The 22,942-nt window shown below is 38.8% G+C and overlaps 1 protein-coding gene across 8 annotated transcripts in view; it reads left to right on the top strand.

Annotated features, from left to right (window-relative positions):
• Window positions 1-22,942, top strand: part of ERC1 (ELKS/RAB6-interacting/CAST family member 1) — a 481,383-nt gene that overhangs the window by 264,930 nt on the left and 193,511 nt on the right. For all 8 annotated transcript variants that reach the window (XM_030804352.1, XM_030804346.1, XM_030804349.1 and 5 more), the window contains one exon: window positions 14,357-14,517. In XM_030804352.1, coding sequence (XP_030660212.1) covers window positions 14,357-14,517 — 161 coding nt within the window. The remainder of the gene's footprint in view (window positions 1-14,356; window positions 14,518-22,942) is intronic.

Here is a 22,942-nt window from a genome sequence, read left to right as displayed (position 1 = left end):
TTTCTCCTTAGTATGTTACTGGAGGCAGTTAAGTTACATATTTGAGTCCCAGCTCTGGCCTGAGCTTTTCTGTGTTTTAAAACGTCTGCTTTTGAAAATTGTGCTGTGACCTGGAGTATATTTTTAAAGTGTGGATAATTTCTTCATTGTTTAGTGTAGGGTTTATCTCTTCTTTTCTTCTGCTCATCGGTCTTTACCCTTGTTTCTCTGGCTGTACCCAGTGCTGTACAGCTGCTCATTGGTAGGCATGAAATGGAACCAGATGATTCTAGCTGGAAGTGTTCTCCTGGATTGTGGAAACGTAACAGAAAATGAAGTAATTAAATTTGACTTTGAAACTGTTTCCCTGGCCTAGAGCCAGAGAGCAAATCAGATGATTGATGGGAAATCCTGGTTTATGGTACCATTCTTGCCTTGAATACCAAAATGCTTTAGGACTTACTTGGATATGTGTATAATCTGAGGCAGAAATACTTTGAGGGTCTGACACTCAAATGGTTGGGAAAATTAAGCAATCTTTAAGAAAATGATTTTACTAACAGAAATCTGGAAGGTAGAGATTTTTAAGTTTTTTAACAACATGTAATAGTTCTACGTATTTATGGGGTACATGTGATATTTTGATATATGTATACAATGTGTAATGATCAAATCTGGGGAACTGGGGTATCCATCACCTCTAACATCTATTATTTCCTTGTGTTGCAACATTCCAAATCTTCTCTTCTAGCTATTTTGAAATTCACAATAAATGATTATTAACTGTGGTCTCCCTACTGTGCTATTGAACACTAGAACTTACTCCTTCTAACTGTATTTTGTACCCATTAACCAACCTCCCTTCATCCCCCTCTCCCTCCTACCCTTCCCAGCCTCTGGTAACCACCGTTCTATTCACTACCTCCATGAAATCGAATTTCTTCTAGCTCCCACGTGTGAGTAGAGCAAGCAACATCTGTCTTTCTGTGCCTGGCTTATTTCACGTAACATAATGTTCTCTAGTTCATTTGTGTTGCTGCAAATGACAGGATTTCATTCTCTTTATGGCTGAATAGTATCCGTGTGTGTGTGTGTGTGTGTGTGTGTGTGTACATACCACATTTTCTTCATCCACTGATGGACCCTTAGGTTGATTCCATATTTTGGCTATTGTGAACAGTGCCACAGTAAACATGGGAGTGCAAATACCTGTTTGATATACTGATTTCCTTTCTTTTGGATATATACCCAGTAGTGGGATTGCTGGATCATGAGAGAGTTCTATTTTTAGTTATTTAAGGAAACACCATACTATTTTCCATAGTTGCTGTACTACATTCTCACTAACAGTGTATGAGTGCTCTCCCTTCTCTGCATCCTTGCCAGCATTTGTTACTTTCTGCTTTTTTGATAATAGCCATTTTAACTGGGATGAGATAGTATCTTATTGTGGGGTTTTTTTAGGAGTAGTTTGAGGGAGACAGTGTCTTGTTCTGTTACCCAGGCTGGAGCGCAGTGGCGTGATCATAGCTCACTGCAGCTGCAAACTCCTGGGCCCAAGCAACCCTCCAGAATGGCCGAGACTACAGGTGTACACTATCGTGCCTGGCTAATTTTTTGTAGAGATGGAGTCTCACTCTGTGGCCTAGGCTGGCCTCAAACCCCTCCCTCCTGCCTTGGCCTCCTGGAATTACAGGCGTGAGCCACCACTCCCAGCTTCACTGTGGTTTTGGTTTGCATTTCTTTGATGATTAGTGATGTCAAACATTTTTCATATAACTTTTGGTTATTTTTATGTCTTCTTTTGAGAAATGCCTATAGAGATCTTTTGCTTATATTTTAATCGAATTTTTTTTTGTTTTGGATGTAAGAGTTTTGAATGAAGGGTAAACTGTGTCAAACGACAGACTTGATGCTGGGAAAGTAACTTTCACAGAAACAGTTGAAGATAGTCAATAAAATTGCCTTTATATGTTGGCAGAAAGGTAAGAAATTCTCAGGTCGGGATGAACAGATAGGGAATTCAAAAATAACTACTTGATAACTATTGAACATTGGGTTTTATATCTTCATAGGATAAAAGAAAAGATCAAGGCAGCCCAAGATAGTCAAGTGGGAAACCAAATCCCTCTCACCCTTTTATAAAACAAATCCACAAAGCCCAAAATTCATTCTTTGAAAACACCAAGAAAGTCAGCTGGTCTTTGGTGAGACTAAAAGAAAAAAAGAAAGATGGCACAATGAACAATATTTATTTTAGAATGATAGAGGGTTCACAACTACTAGTCTTGTAGGTGCTAGAAAGATACAAAGATATCTTTGCCAGCACATTTGAAAATTTAGACTAAATGACCAAATGCCAAGAAAAATTGAACTTAGCAAAGCCAGCTAAATATGAAAAAGAAAACCTGAGAAAAATGAGGCAGTAATAAAAATTTTTCCTACAAATTTCAAGCCCAGAGATTTATATTGGTAACTTTTGGCAAATATACAAGGAGCAAATAATTTCAATCTTAGACACAATTTGGAAATATAAAAGAGAGGGAACAATCACTCAACAACTTATTTAATAAGGTTCACATAACTTTATATCAGAACTTTACAAGTTAATACAGGAGAAGAAAAGCTTAGGCTGGTCTCAATCCTGAACGTGTAGAAAAATTCCTAAACATAATCACCCCAATCCAAAATTAGTGTACACAAGAAAAATGTGCATGAGCAAGTTTTTTGTTGTTGTTGTTGTTGTTGTTTTGTTTGTTTGTTTGTTTTTTTGAGACGGAGTCTTTCTCTGTCCCCCAGGCTGGAGTGCAGTGGCGCAATCTCGGCTCACTGCAAGCTCCACCTCCCGGGTTCACGCCATTCTCCTGCCTCAGCCTCCCAAGTAGCTGGGACTACAGGCGCCCGCCAACACGCCCAGCTAATTTTTTGTATTTTTAGTGGAGACGGGGTTTCACCGTGTTAGCCAGGATGGTCTTGATCTCCTGACCTCGTGATCCGCCCTCTTCGGCCTCCCAAAGTGCTGGGATTACAGGCTTGAGCCACCGCGCCCGGCCACAAGTTTTATTCCAAGAGTTCAAGGTTGGCTTAACAGTAGAAAACTACTATAATCCTGGCTGGACGCGGTGGCTCACGCCTGTAGTCCCAGCACTTCGGGAGGCCAAGTCGAGTGGATCACTTGAAGTCAGGAGTTCAAGACCAGCCTGGCCAATGTGGCAAAACCCCGTCTCTACTAAAAACACAAAAATTAACCAGACGTGGTGGTGCCTATATGTAATCCCAGCTACTTGGGAAGCTGAGGCAGGAGAATTGCTTGAACCGGGGAGACGGAGGTTGCAATGAGCTGAGATCACACCACGGCACTCCAGCCTGGGCAACAGGGCAAGACTCCGTCTCAAAAAAAAAAAAAAAAAAAAAAAAGGAAAACTAATTACTATAATCTACCACAGTAAAAGATGATAGAAGAAAAGTTAAGGGGTCATCTCAAGAAATGCAGAAAATTTACATTCATTTATAATTTTCAAAAATTCTTAACTACCCAGCAATACAAGGGAATTTCCTTAACTTAATAAAGGGTATCTGTTAAAAATTACACTACTTATAGATAAAACTTATAAAGGATTCTTTTTAAAGATAGGAATAAAATAGAATGCATGCTATCACCATGTCCGTACAGCATTGTAGTAGTCATTCTAGATTATGCAGCACGGCAAGTGAAAGAAATGAATATTGTAAGAATTACAAGAAAAGAAAGAAAACTATCATATTTGTCTATATAGTAAACTTCAAAATCTGTCAGTAAGTAAGAGCATTTAAGAAGACTGCTAGATACAGAATCAATATAAAAAATTCAATTTCCATAATCTGCACTAAACAGAAAATTTACATTTTTTCTATAAACGATACTACTTACTAGAAAATTAAGAAGCATATAAAGTACCTAGGAATAAATATTATTAGGCTGTTTAACATTTTAATGAGAAAAATTATTAAACTTTATGAAAGATATTAAAGTTCTAAAAGTATATCTAGTTCATTACCTATTCTAGAACAGCACCTGGCATATGATAAAATCTAAATATTTTTGCAGAAGTTCAAAAATAGCTAAGATGCTCTTGAAGAGAACAAGCTGAGACTTATTTTATTAGATATCAAGCCTTATAAAGTGATAATAATTAAGATAATGAATGTGGTATTGGTACAGGAATAGGCAAAAGAGTGGATAATAGAAAGTGCAGAAATATCCATGCTTATGAGTATACTTGATATATATCAAAGGTTAAGATAGAATAGATTTTTAAATAAATGGTACTGCACATTGGCTATCCGTATGGGGAAAAATGAAATCAGACCCCTGCCTCATACCGTATACAAAAATGAATTCCAGATAGATTAAGGACTAAACATGAAAAGCAATACTTTAAAACTCTTACAAAGTTTATCAATCAGATATCGTATAACGAACAATCACAAAATATCGGTAGCATATTGTGATGTGTTAACTGTATATGTTGACTTGACTGGCTACAGGGTGCCCGGATACTTGCTCAGACAGTATTCTGGGTGTTTCTGTGAGGGTATTTGGGGATGAGATTAACATTTAAGTCAGCAAAATTGAGTAGAGCGGATTGCCCTCCCTGATGTGGATGGGCCTTATCCAATCAGTTAAAGGCCTGAGTAGAACAAAACTCTGATCTTTCCCAAGTGAGAGAGAATTCCTTCTGCCTAACTGCCTTCAAACTGAGACATTAGCTTTTCCTTGCATTCATTCAGACTCAGACCGAAACCCTGGCTCTTCCTGGGTCTGGAGCCTGCTAGCCTTCAGTCTGGAACTATACCGTTGGCTCTCCTGGTTTTTCAAGCCTTTGGATTTGGGTTGGAACTATGCCATCGGCTTTCCTGGGTCTCCAGCTTGCCAGCTCACCCTATAGATCTTGTGATTTATGAGCCAGTTTCTTATAATGAGTCTTTATTTACACATATACACTCTGTTTCTCTGGAGAATTCTGGCTAAGGTACATATAATACCAAGCATTTATTTCTCATTCACCTACATGGAGGGTGAGCATGATTGGCTCTGAGTTAGGTTTTAACTTGGGTGGCTTTGATCCACGTGGCTCCTTCTGGGGCCCAACTGAGGGGCAGCAGCTATGCAAAATGTTGTTCCCCTGGCAGTGGTAGAAATGCAACTCAGCCACTCAGACTGTAAGCCTCAGCTTCTGTCAGATCTGCAAACATCTCTTTACCCAAAGCAAGTCACATAGCCTAGCCAAAGGTCCTCAGGGTACTTTGCCCATCATAAGCCCCTAGCAAGGATATAGATGTACATTTTTATTATAAAGGAATGAATAATTGAGACCACTAATTTAGTCTACCAATGAAACCAGTATAAAAGTAGGAAATATGACTTTGAGTACAAGAAAGGATTTGTTAAACAGAATGTAAATGTCACACATTCTAAAATAAATGTCTGATAAATTTGAATATATTAATATATGGTATAGTTGTGCATTGCTTAACAACAAAGACTTTAATTACATCCGAGAAATTCATTGTTAGGCAGTCTTCCTTGTGCAGACATCATAGAGTGAACTTACACAAATCTAGATGATATAGTCTACTACACACCTAGGCTATAGGGTATAGCCTTTCACTTCTGGGCTACAAGCTTGTAGAAAGCGTTACTGTACCGAATAATGTAGTAGCACAAAGGTAAGTGTTTTAGTATTCAAACATCTAAACATAGAAAAGTACAGTAAAAGTACAATATAAAAGATTTTTTAAAAGATAATCTGTTAAGGAAACAGCATGAGTGGAGCTTGCGGGACTGCAAGTTGCTCTGGGTGAGTGGTGGGTGACTGTGAAGGCCTAGGATATTACTATACACTGTTGTAGATGTTATAAACACTGAACACTTAGGCTACACTATGCTTATTTTTTAAATGTTTTTCTTCCTTCAATGATAAATTAACCTTAGCTTACTAAGCTTACTTTTTTTGTTTGTTTCTGAGATGGAGTCTTGCTCTGTCACCCAGGCTGGAGTGCAGTGGCACGATCTCAGCTCACTGCAAGCTCTGCCTCCTGGGTTCACGCCATTCTCCTACCTCAGCCTCCCGAGTAGCTGGGACTACAGGCGCCCGCCACCACGCCCGGCTAATTTTTTGTATGTTTTAGTAGGGACGGGGTTTCACCGTGTTAGCCAGGATGGTCTCGATCTCCTGATCTCGTAATCCGCCCGCCTCAGCCTCCCAAAGTGCTGGGATTGCAGGCATGAGCTACCATGCCCAGCCGCTTACTTTTTTATTTTATAGACTTAAAAATTTTTTTAAAGCTTTTTGACTCTTTTTTTTATAGTATTATAGTAATAACTTAGCCTAAAACACAAAATAACTTAGCCTAAAACACAAACATATTGTACTGCTGTACAAATACATAAATAAATTTTCTTTATATCTTTATATAACCTTTTTTCTATTTTAAAAAATTTTTACTTTTTTATGACCTTTTAAAACTTTTTTTCCCGAAACTAAGACATAAGCACACACGTTAGCCTATGCCAACGCAGGGTCAGGATCATCAGTATCACGATGTTCCACCTCCAGATCTTGTCCCACTGGAATGCCTTCAGGGACAGTAACACACAGGGAGCTGTCATCTTCCTAGGACATCAGTGCCTTCTGGATACTTGCTGAAGGACCTGCCTGAGGCTGGTTTACAATTAACTTAAAAAAATAAGTAGAAGGAGTACACTCTGAAGTAATAAGTATAGTACAATAAATACATAAACCAGTAACAGTTCATTATCACTGAGTATTGTACATAATTGTATGTGCCATACTTTTATATAACTGGCAGTGCAGTAGGTTTGTTTAACCAGCGTCACTACAGACACGTGAGTAATGCATTGTGACGGCAGCAACATCACTAGGCAATAGGAGTTTTTCATCTCCATTATAATCTGATGGGACCACCATCATCTATGCGGGCCATTGTTGACTAAAGCATTACATAGTATGTAACTTTATTTTTGATTATCAGAAACCAGTAGAATGGAAAGAAAAAGCCATAAACTGGAAGAATAAATTTGCTAAACATGTAGTTGATAAAGGGTTGTTATCTAGAATATATGTTCATTAATATGTTTATAACTCCTTTAAATCAACAAGACTAAGGAAAACAAGCTGTTGGTGGTGTGTGGGGATAGATGTGGCTAGGAATTTGAAGGAAGGAGAAGTATAAATGGTTCCTAAACAAATAAAACGTGAAACTTCACTGATTATTATTTAGATGATTAAATACTTTGACAAAAGATTAATTAATAAATGTATAATGAAGATTTCTATCAGGCTGGGTGTGGTGGCTCATGCCTGTAATCCCAGCACTTTGGGAGGCCGAGGCGGGCAGATCACCTGAGGTCAGGAGTTCAAGACCAACCTGGCCAACATGGCAAAACCCTGTCTCTACCAAAAATACAAAAATTAGCCTGGTGTGGTGGTGGGCACCTGTGATCCCAGCTACTTGGAGGGCTGAGACAGGAGAATTGCTTGAACCCAGGAGGCAGAGGTTGTAGTGAGCCGAGGTCACACTACTGCACTCCAGCCTGGGCAACAGAGCAAGACTCTGTCTAAAAAAAATTTAATTAATTAATTAAAATAAATATTTATATCATACTGCTGTCACCTGAACCCACTAATCAATGTTATTGTTAAAAATGGGAAAGAAAACCAGTTATGTATCTCGTGTGATATACTATGACTACACAGCCTTACTTATGAAATATTACTGTCAAAAAGACCAAAAATACTGAACAAAAATCTAACGAAGACTTAACGCCTTTAAATCTTTCAGTTTACAAGAAAAATGAGGACAAGAGGAACAGATTAAATGGCACCATTAAGAAATAGGCAACAAAGGCCGGGTGCGGTGGCTCATACCTGTAATCCTAGCACTTTGGGAGGCCAAGGCAGGCAGATCCCATGAGGTCAGGAGTTCAAGACCAGCCTGGCTAACATGGCAAAACCCTGTCTCTACTAAAAATACAAAAATTAGCTGGCGATGGGGTGGCTAAGGCACGAGAATCGCTTGAACCTAGGAGGTGAAGGTTGCAGTGAGCCGAGATTGCACCACTGCACTCCAGCCTGGGCGATAGAGTGAGACTCTGCCTCAAGAAAAAAGAAATAGTCAGTGGAATCCAGAATGTGGCACATAGTACAGGACAAGTGACCCAGTGTCATCAGGAAGTTAATGCCATTAAGAAATTAGAAGTATGAAGTACTGGGGCATCTGTCCAAGCACCATTTGTTCAAATGAATATTCTTTCCCCATTGAATTGGCTTAGTACCCCTGTCAAAATTACGACCTAGAAAGTTAGGATTGATTTCTGGACTCTCAATTCTTTTCCATTGATATCTTTGTCCGTCATTAAACCAGTACCAACCCAGAAGCTTTGTAGTATGTTTTGAAGTATGAGTACCCCTCCAGCTTTGTCTTTTTCAAGATGTTTTTGGCTATTCTGGCTCCTTTTTATTTCTATGTGAATTTGAGAATCAGCTTGTCAATTTCTGCAAAAAAACGACAGCTCAGATTTTTATAGAGATGATGTTGAACCTGTAGATCAGTGTAGATTATGTTGAACCTGGAGAGTATTGACCATCTTGACAATATTAAGTCTCATCCATAAGCATAAAGATTCCATTTATTTAAGTCTTTCATTTCTTCCAACAATGCTTTGTCATTTTCAGTATATACATCTTATATTTCATTTGTTAAATTTATGCCTAGATATTTCATTCTTTTTTATGTTATTTTAAATGGAATTGTTTTCTTAATTTCATTTTCATTGCTGTGTATGGACATACAGTTAATTTTTGTATATTGCTATTGTGCCCTGCAACATTTGAACGCTCATTTATTGTAAGTGATTTTTAGTGGATTCTTTAGGATCATTCTGTGTGCAAGAGCATGTCATTGTAAACTAAAGACAGTTTATGTCTTCCTTTCTAATGTGGATCCTTTTAATTTTTTATGTGGCCTAATATCGCTGGCTATTATGTCTAGTACAGTGTTAAATTGAAATGATAACAGTAGATATTCTGGTCTTGTTCTTGGTCCTAGTCTTAGAGGGAAAACGTTCAGCCTTTCATCATTAAGGATGATGTTACCTGTGGGTTTTTCATAGATGCCCTTTGTCAGTTGAGGAAGTCCTCTTCCACTCCTAGTTTGTTGAGTGTTTTTAGCATGAAAGGATGTTAGAACTTGTCAAACTCTTTTTCTCCATCGATTGAGTTGATCATAGAGTTTTTTTTCCTGGATTCTATTAATACAGTATATTATTAATGTGATATCCAGTAGCCTTGAGTCCATTTAGTGCTGCTTTAAAGGAATGCCTTAGGTGAGGTAATTTATGAAGAAAAAGGTTTCTTTTGCTCATGATTCAGGATGGCTTGAAAGTTCAAGAACGGGTATCTGTACCAGGTTTGGGCCTCAGGGTGTTTCCACTCATGGTGGAAGGTGAAGCGGAGCCAGCTTTTGCAGAGATCTTATGGTGAGAGAGGAGGCAAGACAGACGGGGTGGTGCCATGCTCTTTTTTAACAACCAGGTCTTTCTCAGTGAACTAATAGAATGACAACTCATTCATCCCCGAGGAAGGGCATTAATTTATCCATGAGGGATCCGCCCCATGACCCACGTAACTCCCACTAGGCACCCCACCTCCAACACTGGGAATCAAATTTCAACATGAGGTTTGGAGGGGACAGATATTCAAAGCAGGCCAATTACATTGATTCATTTTTATGTGTTAAACCACCTTTGTATTCCTGGGATAAATCTCAATGTTTACATGTTTGTTGGGTTTGGTTTTCTAATATTTTGTTGAGGATTTTTGCATCTGTATAGGAGATATTCCTCTGTAGTCAGTTAGTTCCCTTCCTTCCTGGCTGGTTTTGGTATCAGGGTTTCTGTGTCCTTTTGCCATGATCCCTATTTCTCTTGCTTTCCAGCACAATATGTACAAAGTTCATCTTATAAATTTCCTGCTCCAAATCTGGACTCAGTCATTTTTCTAAGGAGCCTGTTCAGTTTAATGGCAAACCATAACCTGGGTGTAGTGTGGTCAATTGTTTTTGGCTTCTGGGAGGTGAATACACAGGTGTGTGTTTGCTCTTGGTTCTGGGATATTCACATACGGTGAGCCTTTAAAAAAAAAAATGCATCGGCCATGCGCAGTGGCTCACGCCTGTAATCCCAGCACTTTGGGAGGCCAAGGCGGGCGGATAACGAGGTCTGGAGATCAAGACCATCCAGGCTAACACAGTGAAACCTCATCTCTACTAAAAATACAAAAAAATTAGCCAAGCGTGGTGGCATGCAGCGTAGTCCCAGCTACTCGGGAGGCTGAGGCAGGAGAATTGCTTGAACCCAGGAGGCGGAGGTTGCAGTGAGTGCTCTGTCTCAAAAAAAAAAAAAAAAAAAGGCACATCAAAAAAGCATAATGTTGGATGAAATAAGAAAGAAAATGCTGTTTATATGAATTCATAAACTGATAAAAATAATCTGATTTATTTTGGCATATATACATTAGAGGTAAAAATAAAGACATGTAAGGGAATAAGTAACACTAAGAATGCTGATTACTTTTCATGGGAGATTCAGCAGGATACAGTTGCAACTGCATTTGCAAATAGTAAGTATATAGATGGGTGCTTTGCCCTTGATTCTAAAATACATGCATATGGTAGGCCCCTTTTTTTGCATGCAGTATTTTACATTGCTTATTCATAAAATTTGAGGTAGTTATATGCAATATAAAATATTGTTAAATCTTTTTTTGTGGGAGGCAAGCCACCCAGGTGCCGAGGCAGGAGACCAAAGGCACAAGCTGTTCCAGTATAAAAAAGAAAATAATTAGAATAATAAAAGTTATACTAGAAATAGGATATAGATATGATTATGTATGAATATTATAAATCATGAGCTTGTAGTGTTACTCTTTATTATTATAATAACCTCAGTTCTATAATTATAACCTAAGAAAATACCAGGCCATACAGAATTAGGAGCTGAAGGGACACTGTGAGCAGTGACCAGAAGACAAGAGTGTGAGCCCTCTGTCACGCCCGGATAAGGGCCGCTTGTGGGCTCCTTGGTCTAGCGGTAGCGCCAGTGCCTGGGAAGGCACCCATTACTTAGCAGACCGGGAAGGGGAGTCTCCCTTTCCCTGGAGGAGTTAGGGAACACTCTGCTCCACCACCTCTTGTGGGAGGCCTGACGTTAGCCAGACCTGCCCACAGTCATCCGGAGGCTTAAACGTGTCTCTGTGGTGCTGTGCTGTCAGTCGTCACGCTCCTTGTCCACTTTCATGTTCCGCCTGTACACCTGGTTCCTCCTCTTAGCAGTAGCAGAATTAGTAAAAGTATTAAAGTCTTTTGATCTTTCTGTTAAGTGCATACAAGAAATGCTGACGTATGCTGTCCTTCCTCCCCACCTCGGCTAGTTTAAAGGGAAACGCCTGCTGTCCAGTGGACACGTGACTCGCTTGACCCTGTCAATCATTTGAGATGACCCACACTTTTTACCCTGCCCCCTTGCCTAGAATACAGTAAAGAGCAGCGAGTGCAAGCATTCGGGGCCACTACCGGTCTCCGTGTCTTGGTGGTAGTGGTCTCCTGGGCCCAGCTGTCTTTTCTCTTATCTCTTGTCTTGTGTCTTTATTTCTACGATCTCTCGTCTCCGCACACAGAGAAAACCCACAGGCCTGGTAGGGCTGGGCCCTACATTTTTTCCTACAATTTATAAGTATTCTTTAAAGCTATAATATTTTGCAAAGTAGGTAGAAAGTTTCTTCTAACCATGACTTTTGAAATTCTTCTATCTTCATACTGATAAAAATGAATTTTAACCATTACAATGTATGCAAAAATCGGTTGCATATATATTATAAATGAAAACATGAAACAATAAAGAATTTGTAAGAAGAGAAGATTATTCTCATGACCTTGAAGTAGAGAAAATCTTATTCAGTATACGAAAAGCTCTGAGCATATAAGAAATATAAAGGAGAAAATTGATTAAACTCCATTAAAATTAGGAACTGCTCATTATTACAAGTGCTTTAAATAAATGTTGGTATTTTCACAGTGGCATACCATACAGTTATGATAATTGCATCACACAACCTGGATGAATCTCACAGATAGTACACTGAGTTTAAAAATCTTTAAAATTATATACTACGTAATTTCATTTGTATAAATTAAAAATAAGCAGTCAAAATTAATCTAGAGTGTTAAAAGGCAGAATAATCTTTTACTCCAGTTACTCTTTATCTGGAAGGGGGATATGCAGGTAGTTTCTGGGGTACTGGTAACGTTTAGTTTATTGTTTTATGTGCTGATTACATAGGTGTGTTCACTCAGAAAATTCTTAAAGCTGTATATTTATTATTTGTGTATTTTCCTATGTTTATTTTGTATTTTAATAAAAAGTTTCCCAAAATGTTTAAATGCATAGGAGTATGTATAGAATGGGCTTCCATTTGTGTAGAAAAAGGAGGAATAGGTTATTTGTACATGCTTGCTTGTGTATACGTAAAATATCTGTCCAAGTTATGTAAGAAAGTGACAGTGTTGGTTGCCTGGAGTGGCAAAAGACAGGATGGGAGGAAGATTTTTTTTAGATCTGTTTAAGTTCATAAAAGATGGACACATCCTATGCTTTATGTGTTGGAGCTCCTATAAATGATTCTTATCCATTACTGACTTTATGTTATAAAAACATAGCTTGGCGTATTATTTGTACCCAATTTGAGATAAAATTTTACATGAATTAAACTGGTAAAATGGAATCAATGGTATATGTTCATGTAAAGCTTGCAGATGTGTGAATACATATCCCAATATATTACATAGCAATATATTCTCTTTGTTTGTTTGTTTAGTAGAGACAGTGTTTTGCCATGTTGGCCAGGCTAGTCTCGAACTCCTGACCTCAGGTGATCCACCCACCTCGGCCTCTCAAAGTGCTGAGATTACAGGCATGAGCCACAGTGCCCGGCCGTAACAATGTATTCTTATGGCAGCTGGGACTGCGAGGGTGCTGTTAGCTGAAGACATTTAACTTGCTCACTCCTGGAAGGATAAAAAAATTCAGGTGCCAAAAAAACTAAATGCATCTGCTTACTGTCATTGTTTAACAGCTGTTACCAATCAACATGGAAACTTTGTTTAGGTATGAAGCACTAATTGCCAAGGGTCAGTGAAACAACTTTGATTTGTCATGCTGATTTTTGACTCCAGGTTTCTCTGTTTTAGCTTCACACAAATGGGGTTTATGTAGGAGTCAATGCATGTCAAATGCCCCACCTCAACCTGCCCTACCTTTTACTTCTGAAAAGACTGGCTATTACTAAGATTATCTCTTGGCAATTAACAACCTAACATAGACTCTTGTAATTGATGCAGTTGGCTGTTTGATTACATTTGCTTCTGAGTTAAAATGAACAGGTTTATTTAAATAATTCTGATTTGGTAGCCACCTGGAATAAGTGGAAATTACTGATAAAGTACTTACCTTGCTCTGTTAGTTTCTTTTCCTTATGTTTTAGCATTTTGTCTTTCTTCTCTGGTGGTTTTTTGTTTGTTGTTTTTCAGGTCTGTTTCTGTCAGGGATTTTTTTTTTCCATGTCATTTTTAAAGCATTCTGTCTCCTTTCTATCTGGTATATATATATGTGTGTGTGTGTGTGTGTGTATACACACACACACACACACACACATAACTATACAGGTATATAGGGATATATTTCCCTCCTGCCTTCCTTAGAAAAGAAACCCTACCTACCTGGATTTAGAGCAAGAAATTGTCTGAATTCTAGCAGTTTCTTTAAAAAGAAATTCTTCTTAATGATGTAAATAGGAAAATTTTAGTTTAGAGGACTAAAAATTATTCATCTATGTATAAAGGAAATCTGTTATTTGTCAAGTTTATGTCTTTTATTTCCTAAAATCATTCTGTATTTTTTTATATTTATATTTTTATTGTATTATTTCCATGGAAATTTCTGGGTCATTTCCAAAGAACTTCCTTAAAAGATATTGTCTGTGGCAGCGTGCAACTTCTTAAACTGATGACTCGTATGCCCTTGCATATATTAAGTTCTTTCTGACCTAAACTGAAAAGAATTATACTGTAGGGATGTTATTATCTGCTGTATTGATTCTTGATATATACATACACATATCTGATCCAGAAAGAGTACAGAATTTTTAATGTGTTCCTGTGTCTCTTCAATTTTCTGGACCCAGGAGTTGCCTGTTACCCAGGTCCTCTGACTTTAATTGATCAAGATATTCTATTTTTCTCTTTCCCATATTTATGGCAGGTGGAGGAATTACTGATGGCCATGGAGAAAGTAAAGCAGGAACTAGAATCCATGAAAGCAAAGCTGTCCTCCACCCAGCAGTCTCTGGCAGAAAAGGAAACTCACTTGACTAATCTTCGGGCGGAGAGAAGGAAACACTTAGAGGAAGTTCTGGAGATGAAGTAAGTGTTTGTAGTCTTATTCTTCAAGCATATGCTTAGTGGAAATACCTTTTCTCCCTGCATTCATCTTCTGGCTCTGTTTATTACCCCAATACACTTACTTAATTTTAATGCTAACTTGTATTTCTCACTCTCTAGAATAAATTTGGTCAAAGGTGGAACAAATCCTGATCAAATAGAAATATTTTTGGTTCCTCTTTAATGAATTTTAAATCCTCTGGCTTATACATATCTGTGTGTAATTACCTCTCTGAAATTCCTAAAATCTTCTGGAAAGTTCAGGCAAAATGGCAAGCTTACTGGGGAAGAGGGCTGTTGGTTCTGAAGTGGTATGAAGACTAGGCAATTTTTAAACACATTTTTTATTGTAAACATTTCCAAAGGTACACACAAGTAGAGAGAATGAACCCCCATATACCTGTCTCCAAGATTCAATACTTAGCATTTTGACACGCTGGAAGCCAAGTTTTAGAAAATTGTCATTTTTAGCAGAACTTTGCTATAAACATTTTCCTGCTTCCCCCACATTTTGTAGGTTGCTGAGACTATAAGCTGTTGTGAAGCATGTATACGTCTGCCAATACATAGTAGATGTTGCTTTTTCTTCTCAGTGACCTTCTGTCTAAAACAAATGTCTCTTTTGAAAATCCAGTTGTACCCTCTCATTTACCATTCCTAACCCTTCCCCTTACCTGAAGGCCCTACTGCTATTTTACTGAAACCAAGTCTATCCCGGGATCCCTCAGTTACCTTCGTTATGTCAGCAGTTATCTTTATTTTTGTTATCTTCTTTTCTGTCTCAGAGGATAGGTTTTTTTCTCCTTCATAAGGACAGAGTCTTATTTCTGTCACAGATTTTAAGTCCCTGCCTCAGCAGGCTTTCGCTGTCAGTTCTCTCACATAATCCTTGCTCACTTCTTCTCTGCATAAATGCACAGTCTGTCTTTGGCCTAAAATAAAATTTTTTCACTCCAACTAGTGCTTTAAACTGACATCAGTTTACTTTTCTGCTACTTTGAACTATCAATAAACTTTGAGTACCTTAATAATAGAGCTGTACAGAATCTTGCCATGATACCTTAGCATGAATTCTCATGGGACATGATGATTGCGATATTGTGACTGCAACCCAAGAATACTGAGATGTCCTCTGTGCTTTCACATTCTTGGGCTATAGTGCAAGGCTACGAGATTCTATCCTTTTAGAAAAGCATTACAAGTGATATGTCTTGGAACTAATGCGTAAGTGAAGCCGGAAGTGGATTGGCATAGGGGGAGAATTAAGAGAGGTCAGAGTTCCGAGTAGCATCATGAGAAAAAAGCTTGCAAATTTAAGTGGAGAAATTTAAGTCCTCCCTGTGGCTGTCGGCAATGACACTAGATTCTTCACTCTGTAGTCATTGGAGGACCCACCATATTTTAAAGGTTTAAATTATTCAATTATTGATCATCGAACAAGTAAAAAGACTTTACCTAGAGAACTTGAGAGGCAGAAATATGAGGGGCATGAAATGTGCAGGGAGACTGAAACATGCATATGTGTGACTCGGGAGCTAGAATAAGACAGAGTCTTCCCGGAGGAAAAGGTAGTTGGCCCATTTGTATAGAAAATTCTTCAGCAAAGCACTAGAATAGCTTTGTTTTCTGGAATAATCCTGACCTCATCAAGCCAAGAGAAATGAATTAATAGCTATTTTCCATTCCTAGTGTATATTAATGTAATTTTTGAGCGTCTGTTACAGATAAATGGTGACCGTAAGTTTGGGGAGACGTAAAACGGTTCGCTTGGTAGCCTGCCAGTGGTGCATTAGAAACATTTGCGTTGGTTAGCCAGCCCTGAAGAGAAGGAACGTTTTTATTGGCAGATCTGACAATGGTTCTTCTCTTCCTTATGCTGTGGTTTTGTTAACCATTACTTTTTTATTCTGCTTTTATGTTAGCCTTTTTCCCTTAAGAAAGAAGGGATAAAAGGGAGCAGGGGAAAAATAATAAAATAACAACTGTAATAACTGTAATAAATTTTAAGTATCAGTTGAGGTCATAAGGTTCACTGTTAAGAATTGTAGATGAGCTAGTTCATTCGTCACTGCCCTGCATTCAAACTCCTCCTGCAGTCCCACCCTACATTAGGATTCAGAATAAATTTTACAAGATCCATTTTTTATTTTTAATAAAATTTTTATTAAGCTGTGAATTTGACTGCCCTGACAACTGGTTTGTTCAGGGAAGGGGTGGCAGAGCTCTTTGGTTTCATTGAGAGTTTAGAGCTATTCAATATGTAGCCTCCTATATGCAGGCAGTTAGTTGTAAGTCATTTAAAGAATGAAACCAACGAGGAGACGTTAAATCACTATGCTCATTGGGAGCTTAAAAAATAAATAAATATGATTTAAAAGATGATGTCAACACCGGTGAAAAATGAAAAATATTAGAATCTCCTGAACTGACTAGACTAGACAGACATGTTTAGAAGACTGGTCTTCTCTGGAAACAAGTAAAGCTGGCGGCGAAATCCAAATATCTCTGTGTAAAATTATATACTCATGAGATGCTTTCCGGCCAAAAAAAGGTCTCCCAGAAACAGAATAAATTGTCATATGTACCTAAGAAGAGTCCAGTACTAAATTCTGACATTTCAAAAATTATTGACTGTTAAGAGAGAAAAGTAGAGTACAATTGTGATTAAGAGAGCTGTTAACAAGCCGGGCACGGTAGTTCACACCTGTAATCCCAACACTTTGGGAGGCCGAGGCAGGTGGATCACCTGAGGTCAGGAATTCTAGACCAGCCTGGCCAACATGGTGAAACCCCGTCTCTACTGAAAATACAAAAAATTGGCTGGACGTGGAGGCTCACGCCTGTAATCCCAGCACTTTGGGAGGCTGAGGCCGGTGGATCACAAGGTCAGGAGTTCGAGACCATCCTGGCCAACATGGTGAACCCTGTCTCTACTAAAAGTACAAAAATTAGCTGGGTGTGGTGGTGCACACTGTAATCCCAGATACTCTGGAGGCTGAGGCAGGAGAATCACTTGAATCTGGGAGGCGGAGGTTGCAGTGAGCCGAGATTGTGCCATTGCACTCTAGCCTGGGTGACAGAGCAAGACTCCATCTCAAAATAAAAAAAAAAATTAGCCAGGCATGGCTGGGCATGGTGGCTCATGCCTATAATCCCAGCACTTTGGGAGGCCGAGGCGGGCAGATCACGAGGTCAGAAGATCAAGACCATCCTGGCTAACACAGTGAACCCCGTCTCTACTAAAAATACAAAACATTAGCAGGGCGTGGTGGCGGGCGCCTGTAGTCCCAACTACTCGGGAGGCTGAGGCAGGAGAATGGCATGAACCCAGGAGGCGGAGCTTGCAGTGAGCCGAGATCGTGCCACTGCACTCCAGCGTGGGCAACAGAGCAAGACTCTATCTCAAAAAAAAAACAGAAAACAACAACAACAAAAATTAGCCAGGCGTGGTGGTCTATGCCTGTGAACCCAGCTACTCAGGAGGCTGAGGCAGGAGAATCACTTGAACCCAGGAGGTGGAGGTTGCACTGAGCCGAGATCATGCCATTGCACTCCAGCCTGGGCAAAAAGAGTGAAACTCTGTCTCAAAAAAAAAAAAAAATTGTGGGGTTGTTCACATTCAAAAAAAATCTCATTAGGGATTTATGACATAGTGTTCCAAATTAACCACAAAATTGTAAATAGTTATCCAAATTATATCCTAGTAACAATTTAGGGGGGAAAATAAAAATGAAAATGCATTCTTAGTTACATAAGAGCATGTTTACTCTTCACAGAGCCATATTTATTTATCCTTCCACCAAAAGCCATTTTTTTTTAAAGTCTGTAGACATATGATAAAGGACTTTTAGTGGACTTGGAAGCATTTTTCACAATGGGCTAGAATACTGAGGTTGAATGTTATGTAGGAAACCCACATAAATTAATATAAAATTATTTTACACTTGAAAAAGAAAACAATATGTTGTATAGTATAGCTATAAACAAATAGCATTGGTGGGTCTGGGACTAGTTAAAATTATAAAGCAAAGTTTCTATCTACAATCAACTATCCCTTGGGACTCCTCCTCAGTTTTGCTTAACTTTCTCATTCTGCCCCCCTTTTCTCTGCCCTAATATTCAGTGCTTTTATACGGCCCACTCTATAGAAATTTCTTTACTTTTTTGTGACCTGAATTGGAATAAGTTACAAATAACCCTAAATGTTCTTTGCCTTTCTCCTTCTTTAAATTTTAAACTTATTCCACATTTTAGCTTTTTAAGATCAGACATAACTTCCAAATAGAAGAAACCATGTTTAAAAAAAAAAATCCATGCTTTCTAATCATTTTTTTATGTAAAAAGCCTCAAGTGGCTGGAATAAGGTCTAAATAACAAATAAAGAACTAAACTTTTCAGGTAAAGGCCCCGAAAGTCCCTCTTGTTTTCAGCTTTCAAAATTCTTTCTCTGTCTCTATCAATATATGGTTCACATGTAAAAATGTGCTTACCTGTGTAGGGATGAAATTGAGACTGTCTGTCATCTACTCCTCACAAGAGGAAAGAAGTGAGATTATTGTCCTACTTTTTCCTTGTCTTTTCTTTTTTTCTCTGTTGGAGGTATAGGATCAACCCTGATCCCTTTTGTTAAATATAAATGAATCATTTAAAAGGTTAATTATTGCAGGTAGGTAACCTGATGCCTTAACCTAATTGCAATACCCATTTGAAGAAAATCTGATATATAATTTACCAATATGTCAGGTTTTTTTGGTTTTGTTTGGATTTTTGATGTTTTTGTTTTTTGTTTTTTGTTTTTTAATTTTCCTTTCAGGACCATCTTTTTCATTGTCCTCCAGAGTGTACCCTATAGGTAGCTACTCACTCTCCAAATAGGTAAAACTCCCCTCAAGCTGTGGATGTCAAAGATAGTAATCTATCCATTTAATCATAAGCTTTTCTTACAGAAGTTACTGAACAAAAGAGGATTAAAAGATGCTCTGTGTAGCAAATGATTTGCTTACATTTTGAGCCAGTTTGCTTACCTGTGAAGCAGGCATAATAATACCTAGACCCACCTCATGAAGTTGTTGTAAGGATCAAATGAGATTAAAAAAAACATGTTGAAGTTGGTAAAGCTGAATGTTTGCAAAGCATGATATTTACAGGTGAAAATCCAATTTGTACTTTTGTGTTTGTACCTGAAGAAATCACTTAACTTTTCAGGTTTGCAGTTTTCTCACTCAGATTCGAAAGGGTTCCCTAAATCTCTAAGGTCCCCCATCGATTTTAAAATTGTGTACTTCTTTGGTCAGATGACCTCCTGAGGTCCCCTGATTCTGTAGTTGTAAATGTCCTGTGTAAATCAGGAAGTAATTCATATACAAACAGTATACTGAGAAGAAGTTGGAGGCCAGATAGCATGATTCCTGGCTGAGGACTAGGCTACGTGTTCACTGAATGAGACTGCCCAAGGCTTACCAGAGATTAGATGCTGCAGAATGAGAGTGGAATTGTAGTATTAGAGATAGAGCAGTGGGGAATCTGGAGTTCCAACCCAGTCAGCATGGAGAAATCCTTGCTAACTTCAGTTATCTAGCTGAGATAACAAAAAAGATAGGTTTTAGGAACAAGGACCATGCTCTAATGTAAGGCCTACTCTAGACCCAGGCTAAGACTAGTGAAACAAGGCCTCAGTTAAGTGTTACAGGGTAGACCAAATTTGGACGATGAGTCTCACTGAGATAGAGAAGCCTGGGAAATATCCTGAGCTGTCAGCAGATCAGCATATGAAAGGTTAAATCCAGACCTGGCACAGAATCGGGAACATACGATCTATGGAGCAGAAAAGGAGCGTGCTGTAGAAATCACCTCTGACTAGTCCTTTGGTTTAACAGAAGAAACTAAATTCACCCTAAAAATATACATCAGAGGATTAAAGAAAATGTCATGTTGGTGATGGCATAGATAGGAAATCTCAACAGAGAAAGGAAGACTGTTTTAAAATGGAAATTTGACCTAGTGAGAACTTGTCTCTCCAAAAATTTGTTTAAATATCAGCCAGGTGTGGTGGTGCACACCTGTAGTCCCAACTACTTGGGAGGTTGAGGTGAGAGGATCGTGTGAGCCTGGGAGATTGAGGCTGCAGTGAGCTTTGAATGTGCCACCATACTCCAGCCTGGGCAACAAAACGAGACCCTATCTCAAAAAAGTAATAATCATAAAATGAAAATGGAAATGTGATAATTGAAATAGAAATGAAAAGTTTATTGGATAGTCTTTTTTTTTTTTTTTTTTGAGATGGAGTTTCGCGCTTGTTGCCCAGACTGGAGTGCAGTGGCACCATCTCGGCTCACTGCAACCTCTGCCTCCCGGGTTCAAGCAGTTCCCCTGCCTCAGCCTCCCAAGTAGCTGGGACTACAGGCATGCACCACCACAGCCAGCTAATTTTGTATTTTTAGTAGAGGCGAGGTTTTTCCATGTTGGTCCGGCTGGTCTCAAACTCCCGACCTCAGGTTGGCCTCCCAGAGTGCTGGGATTACAGGCGTGAGCCACCACGCCTGGCCTATTGGATAGTCTTAATGGCAAATTAGAGCTGTCAAAAGAAAGAGTCAGTGAACTTTAAAATAGATCAATTGAAATTATTCAATCTATATAACAGGGAGTGACAGGATTTTTACTGAATGAACAGAGCCTCAATGACACGTAGGACAATTTCAAATGGGTTAACATACATGTGGACCACTAGAAGGATAAAAGAGTGAGAATGAAGCAGATGAAAGATAGTTTTTAAAAATGGCCAACATATTTCTCTAATTTAATTTGAAACCATAAATCTCTGATTCACAAATCCCAGAAACTAAGTGAAACCAAGCAGGATAAATACACAAAATAAAAAATCACAACTAGAAATATCATAATCCAGTTGCTGGAAACAAAATATGCAGAGAAAAATAAAAGCAGCCTAAGAAAAAAGGCACAGTGCATAAAGGGAAACCATGATAGCTGAGTCCTTATCAGAAGCAGTGAGGACCTGAAGACAATGGAACTTCATTCAGGGTAGTAAACAAACAAAAAAAAAATTAGCCTAAAATTCTGTAACCAAAGAAAAAGATCCTTTAAAAACTAGGATTAAATAAAGACAATTTCATATAAACAAATATGAAAAGAATTCATCTCTAGAAAGCACTCTACAAGAAATGCTAATGGGTGTTCTTCAAGCTGAAGGGAGATGAATCCAGATGGGAGCATGAATCTACAGGAAGGAATGAAGAACACCAGACATGGGCCGGGCACTGTGGCTCATGCCTGTAATCTCAACACTTTGAGAGACCAAGGTGGGAGGATCACTTGAGTCCAGGAGTTTGAGACCAGCCTAGACAACATGACGAAACCCTGTTTCTACAAAAAAAAAACAAACAAAAAAATTAGCTGAGGATGGTGGCTCATACCTCTTGTTCCAATTACTTGGGAGGCTGAGACTGAGGATTCCTGAGCCCAGGACACAGAGGCTGTAGTGAGCCAAGATCACGCCACTGCACTCCAGCCTGGGTGATAGAGTGAGACTCTGTCCCCCCACCAAAAAAAAAACACAGACATGGTAAATCAGTTGATACATATAGAAAATGTATTTTTTCTTCTCAGAATTCCCTTAAAAGACAACTAACCATTTAAAGCAAAAATAACATGATGAGTTGGCATTTATAATATGTGTAAAAGTGAAAGATAGGACAACAGTATCCCAAAATATTAGGAGGTAGAATTGTAAGGTTGTTACGTTCGTGAAGTAGAAAATATGAAGTGTTGACTGGGCATGGTGACTCATGCCTGTGATCCCAGTGCTTTGGGAAGCTGAGACTGGAGGATCACTTGAGCACAGGATTTTGAGTTTACACTGAGTTCTGTTTGTGCCACTGCACACTAGCATGGTTGACAGAGTAAAACCCTGTCTCTAACAAAAAAAAAGAAAGAAAGATAGATAGATTATGAAGTGTTAGATGTGAAGTAGTACAATTTCTAATCTAAATAGACTTTGATAAGGTGCATGTTGTTAGCTGTAGAGCAACTACCAAAATAATAACAACAAAAATTTTAAAAACCCTGAAGAGCGGCCAGGCACCATGGCTCATGCCTGTAATCCCAGCACTTTGGGAGCCCAAGGCAGGCAGATCACTTGAGGTCAGGAGTTTGAGACCAGCTTGGCCAACATGGTGAAACCCCCGTCTCTACTAAAAATACAAAAACTAGGCGGGTGTGGTGGCGGGTGCCTGTTATCCCAGCTACTCGGGATTCTGAGGCAGGAGAATTGCTTGAACCTGGGAGACAGAGGTTGCAGTGAGCCAAGATGGCACCACTGCACTCCAGCCTGGACGACAGAACGAGACTCTGTCACAAAAAAAAAAAAAAAGCAAAGAAAAATCACCTGAAG

This window comes from Nomascus leucogenys, chromosome 23 (genome assembly GCF_006542625.1).
Source record: "Nomascus leucogenys isolate Asia chromosome 23, Asia_NLE_v1, whole genome shotgun sequence".
In the NCBI taxonomy this organism is placed as follows: Eukaryota; Metazoa; Chordata; class Mammalia; order Primates; family Hylobatidae; genus Nomascus; species Nomascus leucogenys.
Note: the sequence above shows the minus strand (reverse complement) of the source record. Positions and strands in the feature narration are given on the sequence as shown.